Source organism: Suillus subaureus, assembly GCF_016647635.1.
Source record: "Suillus subaureus strain MN1 chromosome Unknown BJ212scaffold_2, whole genome shotgun sequence".
Taxonomy (NCBI): domain Eukaryota; kingdom Fungi; phylum Basidiomycota; class Agaricomycetes; order Boletales; family Suillaceae; genus Suillus; species Suillus subaureus.
The window spans coordinates 481,019-496,023 of record NW_024538558.1 but is presented as its reverse complement, the minus strand read 5'-3'; the positions used below and the strand labels follow the sequence as shown (position 1 = coordinate 496,023).

Below are 15,005 nucleotides of genomic sequence, written 5' to 3'. Positions count from 1 at the left end.
CTGGACTTCTGTGTTTTTACCATCAGTCCTCGCATTAATAGTAGGAAGAAAGTCGCCATTTTGGGAACGCAAAGGTTTCGCCTCAATGTCGGCAATGTCGATAAGGCGCTTAATCGCTTCATGTGTGGTGATGAAGTCAACCACTTTGCCAAGTGAGCCATTGACCAGCCTGCCTTGCAAAAGATTCTTTGGAGGTGTGGATCAGGCTTAGCCAGTACAGTCATTTCTGGATACTCACTCTAAGAAGCATTACTTGTGCGCCGACCTGAGTGTGTAGTGAATTAGGTAACACATTTAGACACATAGCAAGTCGCAACTAACCTTTAGAGATATCTCTCGCTGAGCAACTAGTCTTTCTAACAACCGCTCTGCAGCATCGACCAGTATTCGGTCTCCATACATATTAAAGCCTCTAGACTCCATGGCGGTGATAAGTAAATATTTCCCCGGGTAATACGTCGAGATGCGTTTTATTGCATAACTCAACCTGGCTCTTTAGTGGAAACCTATGGATGATAATGACTACTGATACATCACACGGAGCGAGGGAGTTTAAAAACGCACAATTGAGTTGGACTTATGCCATCGGAGTATTTAACCTCACGGCTCAACTTGAAGAACTCTTGAATGTGCCAATCTTCCAATTGTCCTGACCTCGTCGCAGAGAGCATGTCAATAAACTCTGCATCTCTGTAAGATGTCCAGAAAGCTGCATGGAATCCGAAGTACTCACTAGTGTCCTTCTGGCGGAAAACTTTTGTCGGTACAACTGGCTCGTCAACACATCGAGACCAAGATAGCGCATCGAAAGTAAAGGTAGGAGGTATTATCGTCGTGGAATCTTGCTCGGGAACAGGTGGAAGCTGAAAGAAATCGCCTGATAGGATAAGCTATTCAACCTGTCAGTAACTGAAGGGTAATACAAGGGCATAACAACTATTACCTGTATACCCCCAAAAGGGCGATGGCTTTTTCGGACAATCCGACCTAGCTCTTCCTGCCCAATTAGTTAGATGAAGATGTAGTGCAGGCATGAAACCATACGAGCTTGTCAAATAAACGGCCGTCCAGCATCGAAACTGCCAGACGTTAGCACAGTTGTCTAACATCGTAGGTCAAACGTACTTTCATCGATTACAAGGGCACGAGTGTCCATCCACCGTTTGACCGTCTTTGAACTTAGAGCACCCACCAACACCTCGACAGTTTCCTTGCCCAACCCTATGCCTGCCCAGGAGTGAATGGTTGAACCACCGATGTTCACGCCTGCTATGCCTGTAGGTGCGGTAATAGCAACCTCACCGAACTTATATTGCAGCAATTTTATTATTGCTCTCAATAGAACTGATTTTCCGGTTCCTGGAAAGTTATGCGTTGATTACTTATCTTAAAAAGCGGATATGCAAGCTTACCGGCTGGACCTGTGAAAAATATGTTTTTGCCACTTTCAACGAGTCGGAGAACCCGTTGCTGCTCTTCAGACAACTCAATTTCTGGTGGAGGGGGAAGCGGAGGGGGAAGTTCGGCTTCTTGCAAGGGGATGTATGGCGGAGGAGGCGTAAGTCTGTCACTATTTGGTATCGTCTGTGGCGTATTCAAGGGCGATTCGTACTCTACCCAATGACAACCGGGTTGAGGTTCTGGATAGCGTCTTGCAGATTCAAAAGAAACCGTCGTGCTCGTAGACGTTAAGGCTGAATGATGGATTTCAGACCTTACATCCCATGTAACTGTGGCTGTCGAACAGTACAGCATGTTACCACATTCAAAGGGCCAGAACTAAGAATGTACACGTACTACTAGTAGTCGTTTGAGTTACAGACACGCCAGATGTGGGTACATCTGTCAGTGTAAGCCAAGCTGTTGCTTCCTCCAATGTGTCGAACCCCTTCCCGCTAGCACCGCTAAGACCAAGGGTCTCAAACAATAATCAATTGACGGAGGTTGCGCTGAGTCGGCGAGGGCATACTTACTGTAGCCCGGAACTATTGCCGCGCGTCAATAGTCGACCTAAGTTACATGTCGATAGCTTCAAGGGACTTACATCGTAGAAGTTCGAGTACATTTTTGGGCCTTCGCGGCCAATACGCACGGCGTAAAATTGCGCTGGCATGACCACCAACTGTAGACTGCTTGAAGGTTCTGCAGAACGTCTACACTATTTGAACGTTAAGCTTGAGGGAATAGGACAAAGCGGGTTACAAGCTATTGGATACGTGAGTCACACTTAGGTAGCCTGCTTGTTACAATATTGGGAACTCGTTGTGCGTTCTATATTACGTGATAGTAGCATCAGCCTGGGGCCCAAGTTGCAACGTTGAAACATCGAGTTAAGTGCTAGTTCCGCTTAAAGACCCCGGCCTGTACTCTGTTCTCACGCATCGGCACGTACAATTACATAATTCAAAAACTGTATATCGCCTTTCCACCGAGTTAGTTGAATGAATGTGGGTCGACGATGATTCGTTGAGTCCTCAGTCTCATCTATGACCCAAGCTATCGTCAACATTATCATAAACTATCCGAAATTCAAGCCATCCCATCATTCTCATGCACAAATACACAACACTGACCACGCTCACCGACTCGGAGGCTGAGGCTCAAACGTGGATTGTCGTCTCAAACCTCCTCCAAGTCGAGGGCGATATATCATCTGGAGACCTGTTTCGTATTGCCAACGGCATTCGTAAATACCATGCCGAACTGCAGACCGTAGACCGCCTGCTGTTGTATAAGGTCTTTCCCTTCCTTTGAGCTGAAGCATTCTTGGATCCAGTTATGTCGTTGATCCCTCGAAATTGCCAAGTTCCTGGAATGCAGACGACAGGAGACAATGGAGCAAGATCCGTCATTGGCTGACGACTCCCTCTGATGTCTTGGGATAGTATGCCCTTTCCTGGTACTACTAATGGAGATACTCAAAGATGTTCGAGAGCAGGCTAGGGCAAGAGAGATTTGCAAACGTTTAACGTTTAACGTGCGCACCGAGTTTCAGTGTGTCGTGACCAACGCGCAATGGGGAGGATACCAGTGCTGTGGGGATCGCGATGTTAACTGATTCCTTCCGTAAGGATAATACGATGATCCACTTACTGCTGTATTTTCTTTTGCCATTCTCAAGTGTATGTTCAGCATGATGTTGACGAGTTATTAGATATACTATTGTCAATAATACACATCAAGTCCAGTAGGCTTCCCGAGATTCGTCTCTGTCCATGGCTTCGGACTCGTCATCCACGTACATCTGGTCACTCAGCATTTCGCATTCCATATTGTTATGCCACTCCAATACGCGAGGATGCACCATTACTCTTGCAGCCACAACAAGACGTGGTCAGTTCAAACATGGCAAAGCAGATTTTGAACGCTTACTTGTTTGGAAGAAAATTTAATACTTCCAAGGTGCTCATGCTAGTAGCACGAGAAAGTGCAACATATGCTGAGAAGGCGACAGTGAACGCACGGGATAAGTCTTCAGGAAAGATTTACCTTGGCCTTTCTCAAAAGTTCGCCCAAGATCCACTTTTACCCTTTCAAGAGTTTGCCCCTGAGACTTATGGACACTCAGTGCCCAAGCTAATATTAAGGGAACCTGATTTTGTTCATTCACCGATTTTAAGCGAAAGTCAGAAGGCTCACCTGTCGTCTTCTCGCCTCTATACCACCATCTGCATTATCGACCGTGAAGTCAGTTGGTACACACAGCATTTCTTTGCCACACGTGAATCGGACAACAGGCCATTGCGAGTTGTCGTAGTTGGCAGGGAGCTCGGACTTCGTGGATAGACCACCTTTGAGACCTTCTTCCGTGGCAATTGGAGTAGCGGTTTGCATGGCCTCCTCAGAAGTACTAAATCTGACCACTTGCCCCACAGACCCGTTTACCAGCTGCCCCTGCACCATGTTCTATGGAGTTATGTGTTGAACTCAGGAGCTCGCGTTAGAAGCACCTCACATTACCTTGATCAACATGACTTGTGCACCGACCTGCGATTTGTGAGATAACGGATATGGAAACAAAAGGAGTACTCACTTTTAAATGAATGACTCGTTGTGCTACAAGCCTTTCTAACAAGCGCCCCATCTGTTCGAATGAAACAAAATTGTCGTTCGAATCGCGTCCAGGTGTGTCGGCCGCCGGGTATTGAATTCCATCCCCAGGCAGTGAAATAAGCTTTCTTTGGTTTGCTGAATCAACCTCTGAGCGAGTGGGGTACCTATGGGAGGTTTTGAGTCTAAAATAACGCAACCATACAACCACACCGTACAGCTGTGTTGGCCCAATACCATCATCATACCCTACTGGGCGAGAAAGACTTTGAAAAGCTTGGATAGAAGCTTTATCCAACTTTCCAAAACGCATCGCATTGAGCATGTCGACAAATTCTAAATTCAAGTAGGTGGGTGAAGGCAGAATCGAAAATTATCGCTCACTTTGCTCTTTTTGCCGAAAAACTTGTGTTAGCACTATAGGCTGCTTGATGCAACAACTCCAACTTTCCGCTTCAAATGCGAACGTGGATGGTATTTGGATCCCGTTCTTACCACGATCCGGCACTGGAGGAAGCTGACAGAAGTCTCCCGAAAGTACCAGCTACAGGTTGCAAACACATCAGAAGCCTGAAGTCAAGGAGAAATTATTAAGATTGTACTTGTATGCCACCAAAAGGTTTGTCTGATCGCCTTACAATGCGAGCAATGGCATCCTACATTATTCAGAAGTAACGTCAGCAGTATGTGATTACAATGCTTCGGTAGCACCATACCAGTTTATCAAAGAGCTTTCCGTCGATCATAGATACTGCGTAATGATACAATCAGCCTTCTCATAAGACAATAACCGTATACCGCAAACCTTCATCTATTATGAGAGTTTGAACGCATTGCCACCGTTGCTTGACCCGATCAAACTTCGGCTGGCCCAGAAATTTACCCCCGAGTTTCTTCGCGTCTTCTAGACCAAGCCCGATACCCGCCCACGAATGCACGGTAGTTCCGCCAATGTTAACCGATGCTATTCCTGTTGAGGCTGTTATGGCAAGGCCAGGGTGACCCCGCCCACCGCGCGCTCGAATTATTTCCCGTAAGAGAACAGATTTACCGGTGCCTAGACAGAGTCATCGATAATGCAGGCAGGTCAGCTTGAATTACGCACCCGCAGATCCGGTAAAGAACACATTCTCGCCGCGCCCGACCCTCCGAAGCACGTCTTTTTGCTCTGCTGAAAGAACAATACCCTCCGATGAAGGTCCAGGTGTAGATGTCTCAATGGGAGTCTGGTCGCGTCCTTCAAGGATTGGTGGTTGCCTTTCTGCTTTTGCTTGATTGGATCTTGCCACTCTTGGCTCAAAGGTCGGTGGCACGCTGGGTCCACTAGACGATATAGATTCCTTACTCGAAGCCGGTAACAAGACTTCCAAGAATCAGCCGCATCATCATTAGTTGTTGAATTACTTACTTGGTCCAGTTAACGCAAGCCACTCTTCAGCCTCAAGGCGAGACCGGAAGCTCTTGTGAACGGCACCAGGCCAACGCGAAACCTGTTGTTGCATTATAGGTTGGCATCTATCAGTCATGGTCTAATTTATGCTCACGTTTGCGTTGCACTGAAATGGACACATTAAGAAAGGGGGCTCGTTTTGACTGAACTTGAGAAAAAAACTCACCCCAGGCCAGGAGTCGTATATTCGTGGTCCTTCGCGGCCAATCCTCACAGCGTAGTACTTCTTTGCTACCTTTGGCATTGGAGCGATTCCAACCTGCAGACCCGGTTCGAACTTGTGGATAGGAGAAGAAGTAACGCGCGCGTTCTCATGTTTGTCATTCTAGAATCCAAACACACGTATATATCCAAGCATATGTGCATGCCGTTAATACGTGTTACAACAAATACAGTTGACAATGTGGACTAAATGTACAACGAGATACTCGATACATAGGAATGATGCTTGATCAATGGGAATGCGCTGCCATTGTACTTATACAGTTTCCACAAAATTAGCCGGGAATATTCCCTCTTTGCCACCGACCTTTCCGGTCCACCTGGTTCAAGTCATAAAATTACCAATATCGACGTGGAAGTAGGTAGATAAACTCACCAGTCATCGGTACTATCACTCTTCTTTGTTATAATAATTACGTCCCCTTTAGAGAAAGAAAGGTCGCCAGCCTACATGGAATTCGGTAAACAGTTGCTCATCATCATGGGAGAAATTTTTATACTTCAACTGCGTTGAAATCGTAGAGTGCTATCGCACGACTGACACCTTCACCAGGAGCAACAGACGATGCCAATTCCGCTTTAGTTTTTATGAATGGCGCCGCGCGGGAGCTCGTACGATTGTCTGATTCGAAGAAATTGTCGTCCGGTGGTGAGCTGGAAGCGAAAGGGTTTGTATAATCCGCCAAGGAATGTTGATTGTAAGATTGTTTGACAGGTGGTACGCTCATTGAGCGCGAATGAGCACCACTTTTGTCGCTTAAGCCTGAGTGTGCAGAGCTAAATGGTGGCAGGGAGTTGAACGGTGATGCGGGGTCATATCGGTCCTTTGCACCTGGTGGCGCAGAGACACTGTTAAAAGACCGGTGGTAACTTTGCGAAGGAGGTGCAGGGTCAGATTTAAACTTTGTATCAAAATCAGACCCTGACTGTGGGACACGGTCGTAGACATCCCACGGAGTAGGGCCAACATCGACGTCCGCTCCCCCGCTAGCAAAATACGATCCAGATTCACTTCTCTTTCCCCAGTGTTCCGGGGGAAAATCAACTCCTTTCTTCTTCCTGCTCAAGAAGGAAGGCGTACTGCTTTCACTCTTTGGGGTCGCAAATGCGTAACCAGGCTGTTCCCGTGCTCCGTCGTCGACCCACTTCCGAGTTCCTGGCAAACCGGTGCACGATTCGAGTGTCTTCACAAGGGGTGAAGCCCATTCCGGACAAGGGATTGCTCCGCTGAGAAGTATTTTCGCAGTCACGTCTTGTTTGTATGCTAATGTATTTGCATCCTGACGTTCAACGATGACAGAGCCCTCTATGGAAACTCCACCAAATAAGCCTCGCGTTTTAGAATAGCTGTACCTGGATAATTCAAGTTTGAGTTGTTAATTGGCGTATTGTGGATGGGGGGTGGTGAGCTTACATTGCAGCAACCTTGCCGCTTGAATTCACGGATCCGATCGCTTCGCCATTCCGCCCAAGAGGACCCACCGCAACACTTATGTTGCCTCCCAAAGTGAGGTTGCCAGCAGACATGAAGGATCTCTAAGTCACAAGAACACGGATAAGCGTTTAATGACCATTGAAATCAAATAAAAATCGACATACAACAGCCTACAATGACATGGTCAGCGACGAAGCCCAGAGATTCGGGAAACATGGAGACCGACCGAAGTGGAATTGAGGATAATCAGAAAATCCGTCATCTCTGCACCAAGCTGTCCACCAACGCCTACGCCAGCTGAGCCTATAGCACTTGGAGCAGACCATGCTAACCATTAATAAACCCTGTGAGCGGTACTGGTGCATACGTAATATGCGAAGTGCCCACATCCGTCATCAAGCTTCGCTATGACGATCCCTGTTCCCGCTCTTGCCGAGAAGAGGAAGCCTGCTTTGAAAACAGTGAAGATGGCGAATCCCTTGGCGTTCTCTAACACACTCCGAGGAATGACCTGATATGTCGATTGAGATTTCACTTCCTGTGCTGCCAATAGCTATACTCACACCGTCAAGACCATTATTCTTGTTGTCCACGAATGAAGAAACTGGGCAAAGTGTCAGCGCCACTGGCCCACAAAGAAGCTGGCAGATACTCACAAATTTTTGCTGCCTTAGTGCATTCTTTAGGTAGCGTCTGTGGTAGCGGTGTGTTGAACTTCATAGTTCACTGCTAAAACAAAGGAGAGAAGTAAGGACTTGGAGCGCCTATGCTCCAGTGCAACTCGAATCATGCACCTGCTGGGAACGGGGAAACTGAGTAGTAATAAATTAATAATGCGCAGCATGGAAGTGGCGTGACTGTGACCTGGGTGACAGGACAAGGTAACTGCAAGATATAGTATGCAAAGAACATTAAATTGTCTACTATGCAGCGTGATTTGGATAGTAAACGCCTATAGGACACGACTTCCAGCCGCTGTGATGGTCCAGTAATCTCCACCCGCCTATATCTGAACCCTGCGTTGGCAATAATGTAGTGGGCGCTGAGTCTAGATCATCCGTGTATTTTTGAGATTCACCATCAAGAGACATTAGAGAACGAAGTCGCTCATTCATTACTGTCAGATCACCCGGATCCCAATGCTACAATTCATCAAGAAAGGAGGTGGGATTGGCCCTCGATTTACTCACCTGCGGTTGTAATGGATGCGTTGCAGAGAGAAGCATATCAGATGCTTTCTGCAGTTCCGTGAAACCCGAGCTCACCGCCCCGAGGAGAGCAGTCAACCTGTTGCATACTGTTGCATCAATGAAACAGCTGGATATCAAATTTCTACTCACACATCGATCTTCTTTGCCCCTTCTGTCTTACCGGGAGCAAGGGTAGCAGCAAGTAAAATAATTACATTCTTTCTGAGGCTCAACTCCCCATTTTCCTGACCATTGTCATATGCATTGATAACCCACGCAGCCCATTTCGCGAGAGCCAGATGAAACGAAGGGTCGTTTTGCGATTCGTCTGCTTCCAACGAAACGACATCCATGTCAAATCCTGTGTTTGGCTGCTCGTAAAGAAGGTTTTCCACAATCCGAGTAGTTAGAACAGATGGGAAGGTAGGATGGTATGTGTGTGTATGTGCCAACAACGGAGTCCATAACACAAGCGACGGGTGAAGAGGTACAAATTCGTTAGACGGAATGTTTCTTTTCCTAAGTGTTCTAATCAATGGGAAGCCCGGAATCTGCGAAAATACATACTTTTGTGAGAGAGATACCAGAGCACCCTTCTCAATCAAGGCATCACAAAGTCTTTCTAGAGCCCACTTTTCTCTAGGATCCTCTTGTCCGACGTCATTACCATCGATGGTGTCCCACCCGTACGCATCAGCTGCGAAATCTGCAGCTAGCTTAGCTTCTGCGAGCCATCGCTCGATATCTCGCATGATCGCATCGATGTTGGGCTGATTTTGTTTGCGGAGGGAAGTATCACGCGTAACAATCTTCAGCAGTGTCTTGTATTGCTTTAAAACTGGAGCAACCGATCGTAAAGGTGGAGCCGTACTCGGTCTAGGAGCTGAAGGGTTTATAGTGGGAAGAAAGTAATTGTGCAACAACCATGTCAGTGACTGACCGCGCGCACCAAACATGAACCACAGTAAGAATATAATCTTCCCCATTTCTCATAGAGAAGCTCACCTCCCGTGCTGCTTCCCTGAGCATTTCAAGGCTGGGAAGGTCTTCGTGTGTGGCTGCATGCCTCAATTCCACTAACCAAGAAGGTAATCCTAGTTGGGCGGCAATAGACGCTATAGATCTCGCATATGCTCCCGCCTGTAAAGGATCCACGAGACCATTTACCATTCGGATGATTGCAGTAGCATAGTTCTGCCTTAGAGTCAACCAGGAGGAATTCTGCTGCGTTTCAGAAGTATCAATCAACCGGGCCGTTAGGATGGATAGAGTAGACTCCAACGCATGAGGTAATGCAGTCACAGCTCTCCATGCCGACAACTAGATTCTGTCAGACGACCGTCGAGAATGTTAATTCAAGTGAGGCTCACTCTGTTAATTGCGAATCGTTTCGCCTCGAGATCGCCTTCGTCCATGAAAACCCACGAACAGAGCTGATCAAGCTCATTCATACTTGCCCATGGCACACGTCGTGGCAGTCTCATTTGCAGTGCCGACCTGAACGATGAAAATTTGTGGACGATTAAAGATTTGTCTTCCGAATACAAGCAAAGGCCAAGCGCGAAGTGGCGGTGCGAAGATTAAATTTCTTAAAGGAATCCATTGCTTCAGCTTTGTCTCGTACTTTTTAAAAGTGCTATTCCATTAATGCAGTCACTTTCTCGTCCTTCGCTTTTGAATGCGTTGACAAGCTCGTGAAGGAAGCCACTGGACGGTGATGATGCACTCCACCTAACCTACGCAAACACACGCCGTAGGAAGAAGCACTACGGCGATGGACGGAGAGTTGGAACAGAGACGTGGCAGCGCAGTCTGAGAGTTCCGCCCTCGCAAATAGACTTCTACTAACACGAATCCCGTAAACACCCTCACCATTAATATCCCTCACGAAGTTTATGGCCGTCTTACACTGTCGCACAGGACATGGATTCATCGGAGAGAGAGTACTATACTACTACACTTCATTCGTACCGACTGAACCTACTAGCTGTTCATATGGAGAGCCAAGCCGAGCACATTGCAGAACACATCGTACGCGACTGTCCGCTATTCACACGCCAACGCATCCACTTGCGCGAAGTATCCCACAACATCATACACAACGAGATTCTGTGTACGGAGAAGGGGATAGAGGCACTAGCGAAATTCATTCAATAGTCTGATGCTTTCAAGCATGTCGCCATACTAGGACAAGAAAGAGGTTATAAGGATAAAGGGGGAGGAAGCTCGAAGGTGAGCTGAGGGGGGGATGGAGGAGGAAGTGTACCCAACTCAGACGCTGAACGAACTAACTCGCGCACCAATTCATCATCTCAAACGTGGACCCCGTACCTTATACTCGTCATATCTCCAACTTATGCTTCTGGACTACCAGTTGCTCAAAGGTGATACATTGATGTCCCATCATTTGCGCAAGAGTTGCGCCATGCTCGCAGCGCCACGTCGATGGTCATAGCACATCATCAGAATTTTGAGGCAAGGACCTGACATGCATAGCTTGTGATCAAGGTTGTTCCTAGTCGATTATGCACGCCGTTGAACGATCAAGAGAACCAACTCCAAATATTTGCTGCTGAAGCTCAGTGAGCGCTGGCGGCTGAAGACTGGTACTTAGGCCGCCACCACTAGGACAGGAAACTCAAACATTGGGTTGGGCCGCGGCGGATCCTCCAGATTCCTCCTTGACTGGTGATCTTCTAAAAGTACGGTCCTCCAAAGAAATCATGATTGAATGAAGTGGTTCTTTTACTACCGATTACACTCGAATATGTCAGAGTTGCATAGTCAAGCACCTCCCAAGCCGCCTCGAAAGGCAGTGGCATAGAGTCTGGGAGGCGCTCCGGCTTAATTGAACTCCTAGTATGCCTTTCGTCTCCCATCCACCCGAATACCCAAAGCCAAGGCAGGCTGGCTAAGAGTTACTCTGCAAAGGCAAAGCTGGCTGAAGGTTGTTAAGTATGAAAAAGAGGAAAAAATGTATTTTGCAAGGATGTCTCGCGTATTGGTGACATAAGCGATTGTGATTGGATGGTGCCTAACCGAGTGTTCATGAAATCCGAATGTCTATACTGCGATATCTACTTACAGTTGGTCGGCAACACCGTCAGGTCAAATCCATGACACCGCACGTAAACTATCTATGGACGATGCAGGTATGTACAATTGTAAATCGATAAGTCCAAAATAACCGTAGCCTACATATAGAAGTAATTTCACCAGGTGAAAGTCTTGCCGTTCGTTCATTCAGCTAATTTTGATAGGTGGTTCAAGTCCATCGAAACTGTAAGTCCCAGGTCCCAATATCGTCTATCTGGCACTCAGACGCAGAGGGAACTTGCTGAAGGGGCAAATGTTCAATGGAGGCATAACAGACTTGCAATAGCATACGTACCGACACACTCCGACACAATGCAACTACAAGCCACATACTGACGCATTCACTTGGGTTGCCGTAACATCCACTCTTCCCAGCTCAGCGGCCAAATTACCAGTCAAGGTGTTCATCGCTGTCTCTGAAATGGTGAAGCCGGCTTTGGATATGTCAACCGCGAGGATGGCAACGACGTTATTTCCGTATGCGACATTATAGCAGGTTCCGCACTGCAGCGGAATTCCAGCCCGCCACGGTATAGACACCGCCAACGTTAGGGAATGTAGGAAGTGATTCAAGGGTCGTGTATCCCTTTGTCTCAAGCCCGTTGGTGCCGTCTGAACAAGCGATGCTGGAAAGGGAGAGAGAGGCGTCATCATATGTGGTGTCATATGAAAGGGTTTCTGTCGGTTGCGCCAAAGAGGAAAGGACAAAGACGGAGATCGAGAAAGAGAAAAGGACGGATGAAAATTTCATGATGCAATGCACTTTGCTTGTAAGGTGTATGAAGTATGACAGTATAGCTGAGGAATGAATGAGCTCAAAGTTGAGGCCCGAGGTGAGGTTTGCTTTTCAAAAGTTGCCTCCTTTTATGCGTTGATGTTTCGACTTCCCGGTTGGATACATGCACCCTGAAATGTCGGTGCATGTGGTTGTATGGTGTTTTGAGAGACTCGTCGCACTCGGAAAGTCATAACCGTGCCATTTAGGTCATTAATTCGTGCTGGGAAGAGCGATGGTCAAGGTGGGGATCAAATATACGCGCGAGTGTAATGGGAGACTGAGCTACCGGTCCTAGAACGTGTCTTACGGCTAACGGAAATGATGGAATCTATAATGGCACGCGCGGAACACGATGCAGAAAAAACAGGGCTTGACCGGTGCGTGGCGCGAAAATCATGCAGCTGGTGTCGATGAGACAGTTAAAAGGAGCGAGACCGCCAAGTACGGGTGAATTAAGAGCGCTATATGATATAGCCTAAATCCCATGCAGCGAAGGCCCTGAGCGCACTTGTCATGAGCTGGCGCCTCTCATTATGATTCTTGTTGATAAGAGGACTATCTAACAAATTCCGGGTGCTCCTTTCTAGTCCCATAGTAAGCTTGATGGCTGGCTATTTTGTAGCGGTATCGGTGGGGCTGTATGTATAGATGGTGATTGAGAGCTAACCCGAAGAATTTGAGTGTGAGGCCATAGTGGATTCGGAACCAGTAATGAAGTTAGACGTCGTCGTGGCAATGGTAACCTTTGGGCAGAGCTAATACCGGACGTTAGACCTTTTAATAGGAGGTTCGAAGGGGTGGAGTAGGGATGATGCATGTGAAGATGAAGGTACTTACAGCAGATCATGTACAGATGAACGTTCAATAAGAAGTATGGCTCTCTGAGACCTGGGCTCAGTGGCCGAAGTGGCGAGCGTCCCGAGTGAGTCTAGAAAATTTGTCAATAATGGTACGAACAGCAGGTAGCCAACGCCCGAGTTTCAATGCCGCTGCGAAGGTGCACTCCCGCTCTTCTGTTGTTCGCCTTTTAAACCTTCGTTCACCTCTTGCTGTGCAATACCGCGTCAAAGAGCCTCCATTTCTTCAGCAACTAATTTCGAAAAATCAGCTCCCAAGTCAGCATTGGACGAAGATCACTTTTTTCGACGCTTGAGACGAGGTTGGTTCGTGCACAGCAGGGAGATGACGTCGAGAGTTAGGACGCGAGGGCCTTGGACGGAGTAAAATTATCTAGGACATCTGCTAGCCTTTATGAGCGCATCTAGATAATCAAAAAATGGTCGGCCTTTCATCGTCAAAACCATCGACGTTGTCCTCATCGTCGACACGTGGTTTGGTCCTGTTGTACATGACTGTTGTGCTTGATTCAAATGTCCTGGGACCCTAACCCTACTGTCAATCCTTTCTGACTTTCCTCTTTCAAAGTTCACGAAGAGCTTTTACCGTCGCCTATCCTTCTGCTGTGGCAACAAATACTTGGAGTTTGAATGGTTAAAGGGTACGATGTCTGCGGGAATGAGATCGAAACTATGTAAACGCGAGCAATAAATCCACATTGACTTCACGCTTGTCTATTTCCGAAACTTAGTATGAACCCCTTGTTGGGTTTACCCTTCGACAACGACTCATACACAATATATTCGCGTTCTCTGCTGCATTTACCTTGGTTGTCAGCATTCTTTTTTGGGGAGAAGATGAGAAGAGTGCTTTCGCTGGGAACTTGGACGATGGTATGCCTTAAGTGGTCTGTTGGTTTGTTGGTCTGTTGCCTCAGCCTGTGGCTGCCACGAGAAAGGTTTACCTCACCTGCGAGTTACTTCTCCTCGTGTGGATGCCGTCTCGTATCTGTTGCATAGCTGCTACCGCACCTGCGACTTCACCAGCCAAAATGCTCACGAATGCTATTGCAAAGCTAAGCACACGATGGTTGCTTGGCAGTGTTCATGTCATGTACATTGATGCTTATTACGCTCTACATGAACTCGTTTACATCGGAAGAACGTGAAAACCTTCGTTTGAATGTCTTCGTAAAGTCAAGGTATGTGATTCAGCAATCTTACTGCACATGCCTGGAAGAGGGTTGCCTGATACACGATTTCATTCCGAGTGTTGTTAAATTTCGGAGGCTGGATTTTTTTTACCAGGAACATCCGTACTACCTCGATGGTCGACTGCTCTTCCTCATCCTGGCCCAGTTTTGGCTAGCCGCTAGTTTCTTACTTCGAAAACATCATGCTAGACCGGTTTGTGTTCAGAGAGACGAAACCTTTGAGGTCATCGGAACTTGTGAGTGTTTTCCTTCCTTCCTTGACCATGTTTGACGATCCACTCGTAGTCATATGCCCCGAGCAATCTCTGAAGCTACTTTCACGATGGCTCTTTTCATCGATGGTGTATAGCGTCGCTTTTGGTTCGATCATTTATGATGGGCCTCGTGTCGCGGAGTCATTATTTGACGAGCACATTCCTCAGGTAATTATCCTTTGCAGTGGCAAATCTACGCCTAAGGTTTTCTTCAGCCGATTAAAGTTAGCACCCTTGCTGCAGATCCCAATGTGACAGTTATCTCGTGGATTGCGACTCAGGACATGGTATTCGCACACTTTGCGTACTCTGAGTTAGCAGAGTTGGCTTCGGACGAATTTTCGGCAGGGAGCGCCCGTAGGACAGCCCTATTTGGTAACCAAAATATAGCCTGAGCTTGTGGAATGTCTTGGCCCATCAATCGCTTCTGCGTCTTGGACAGGATTGTCAAACTTTTCTGCGACACGGTGCACCGATCAC

At 47.3% G+C, this 15,005-nt stretch overlaps 6 protein-coding genes across 6 annotated transcripts; 1 reads left to right on the top strand and 5 right to left on the bottom strand.

Moving 5' to 3' along the window:
- Positions 1-733: 733 nt before the first annotated feature.
- Positions 734-2,355, bottom strand: BJ212DRAFT_281496 (uncharacterized protein). The gene is made up of 9 exons (XM_041342818.1): positions 2,045-2,355; positions 1,974-1,985; positions 1,798-1,918; positions 1,413-1,736; positions 1,303-1,359; positions 1,126-1,227; positions 1,045-1,079; positions 944-993; positions 734-890 (listed from the first exon to the last, which is right to left on the bottom strand). The coding sequence occupies exons 1-8, from the start codon at positions 2,111-2,113 to the stop codon at positions 988-990; spliced, it is 726 nt and encodes a 241-aa protein (XP_041198806.1). The 5' UTR covers positions 2,114-2,355; the 3' UTR covers positions 734-890; positions 944-987.
- Positions 2,356-3,406: 1,051 nt separating this feature from the next.
- BJ212DRAFT_1508970 (PIF1-like helicase-domain-containing protein) lies at positions 3,407-6,064 on the bottom strand (the record flags this gene model as incomplete). The annotated part of the gene is made up of 9 exons (XM_041341636.1): positions 5,618-6,064; positions 5,156-5,338; positions 4,836-5,107; positions 4,653-4,706; positions 4,518-4,578; positions 4,269-4,386; positions 4,034-4,217; positions 3,640-3,906; positions 3,407-3,592 (listed from the first exon to the last, which is right to left on the bottom strand). Exons 1-9 carry the CDS (start codon positions 5,742-5,744, stop codon positions 3,407-3,409), a joined length of 1,452 nt encoding a protein of 483 aa, XP_041198805.1. The 5' UTR covers positions 5,745-6,064.
- Positions 5,979-7,877, bottom strand: BJ212DRAFT_1258973 (DUF500-domain-containing protein; the record flags this gene model as incomplete). Its single annotated transcript, XM_041329986.1, has 8 exons — positions 5,979-6,042; positions 6,099-6,169; positions 6,223-7,075; positions 7,137-7,258; positions 7,372-7,484; positions 7,545-7,668; positions 7,721-7,761; positions 7,814-7,877. 8 exons carry the CDS (start codon positions 7,875-7,877, stop codon positions 5,979-5,981), a joined length of 1,452 nt encoding a protein of 483 aa, XP_041198804.1.
- A 90-nt stretch (positions 7,878-7,967) lies between these two features.
- On the bottom strand, positions 7,968-9,936 carry BJ212DRAFT_1314720 (Las1-like-domain-containing protein). The gene is made up of 6 exons (XM_041334130.1): positions 9,718-9,936; positions 9,353-9,667; positions 8,915-9,282; positions 8,498-8,866; positions 8,348-8,444; positions 7,968-8,299 (listed from the first exon to the last, which is right to left on the bottom strand). Exons 1-6 carry the CDS (start codon positions 9,829-9,831, stop codon positions 8,081-8,083), a joined length of 1,482 nt encoding a protein of 493 aa, XP_041198803.1. The 5' UTR covers positions 9,832-9,936; the 3' UTR covers positions 7,968-8,080.
- Positions 9,937-11,362: 1,426 nt separating this feature from the next.
- Positions 11,363-12,194, bottom strand: BJ212DRAFT_1565686 (Cerato-platanin-domain-containing protein; the record flags this gene model as incomplete). The annotated part of the gene is made up of 3 exons (XM_041341958.1): positions 11,363-11,684; positions 11,739-11,857; positions 11,949-12,194. The coding sequence occupies 2 exons, from the start codon at positions 12,192-12,194 to the stop codon at positions 11,762-11,764; spliced, it is 342 nt and encodes a 113-aa protein (XP_041198802.1). The 3' UTR covers positions 11,363-11,684; positions 11,739-11,761.
- Positions 12,195-14,281: 2,087 nt separating this feature from the next.
- BJ212DRAFT_1573065 (uncharacterized protein) lies at positions 14,282-14,920 on the top strand (the record flags this gene model as incomplete). The annotated part of the gene is made up of 3 exons (XM_041342084.1): positions 14,282-14,506; positions 14,557-14,693; positions 14,741-14,920. Exons 2-3 carry the CDS (start codon positions 14,610-14,612, stop codon positions 14,918-14,920), a joined length of 264 nt encoding a protein of 87 aa, XP_041198801.1. The 5' UTR covers positions 14,282-14,506; positions 14,557-14,609.
- Between the last annotated feature and the right edge of the window lie 85 nt (positions 14,921-15,005).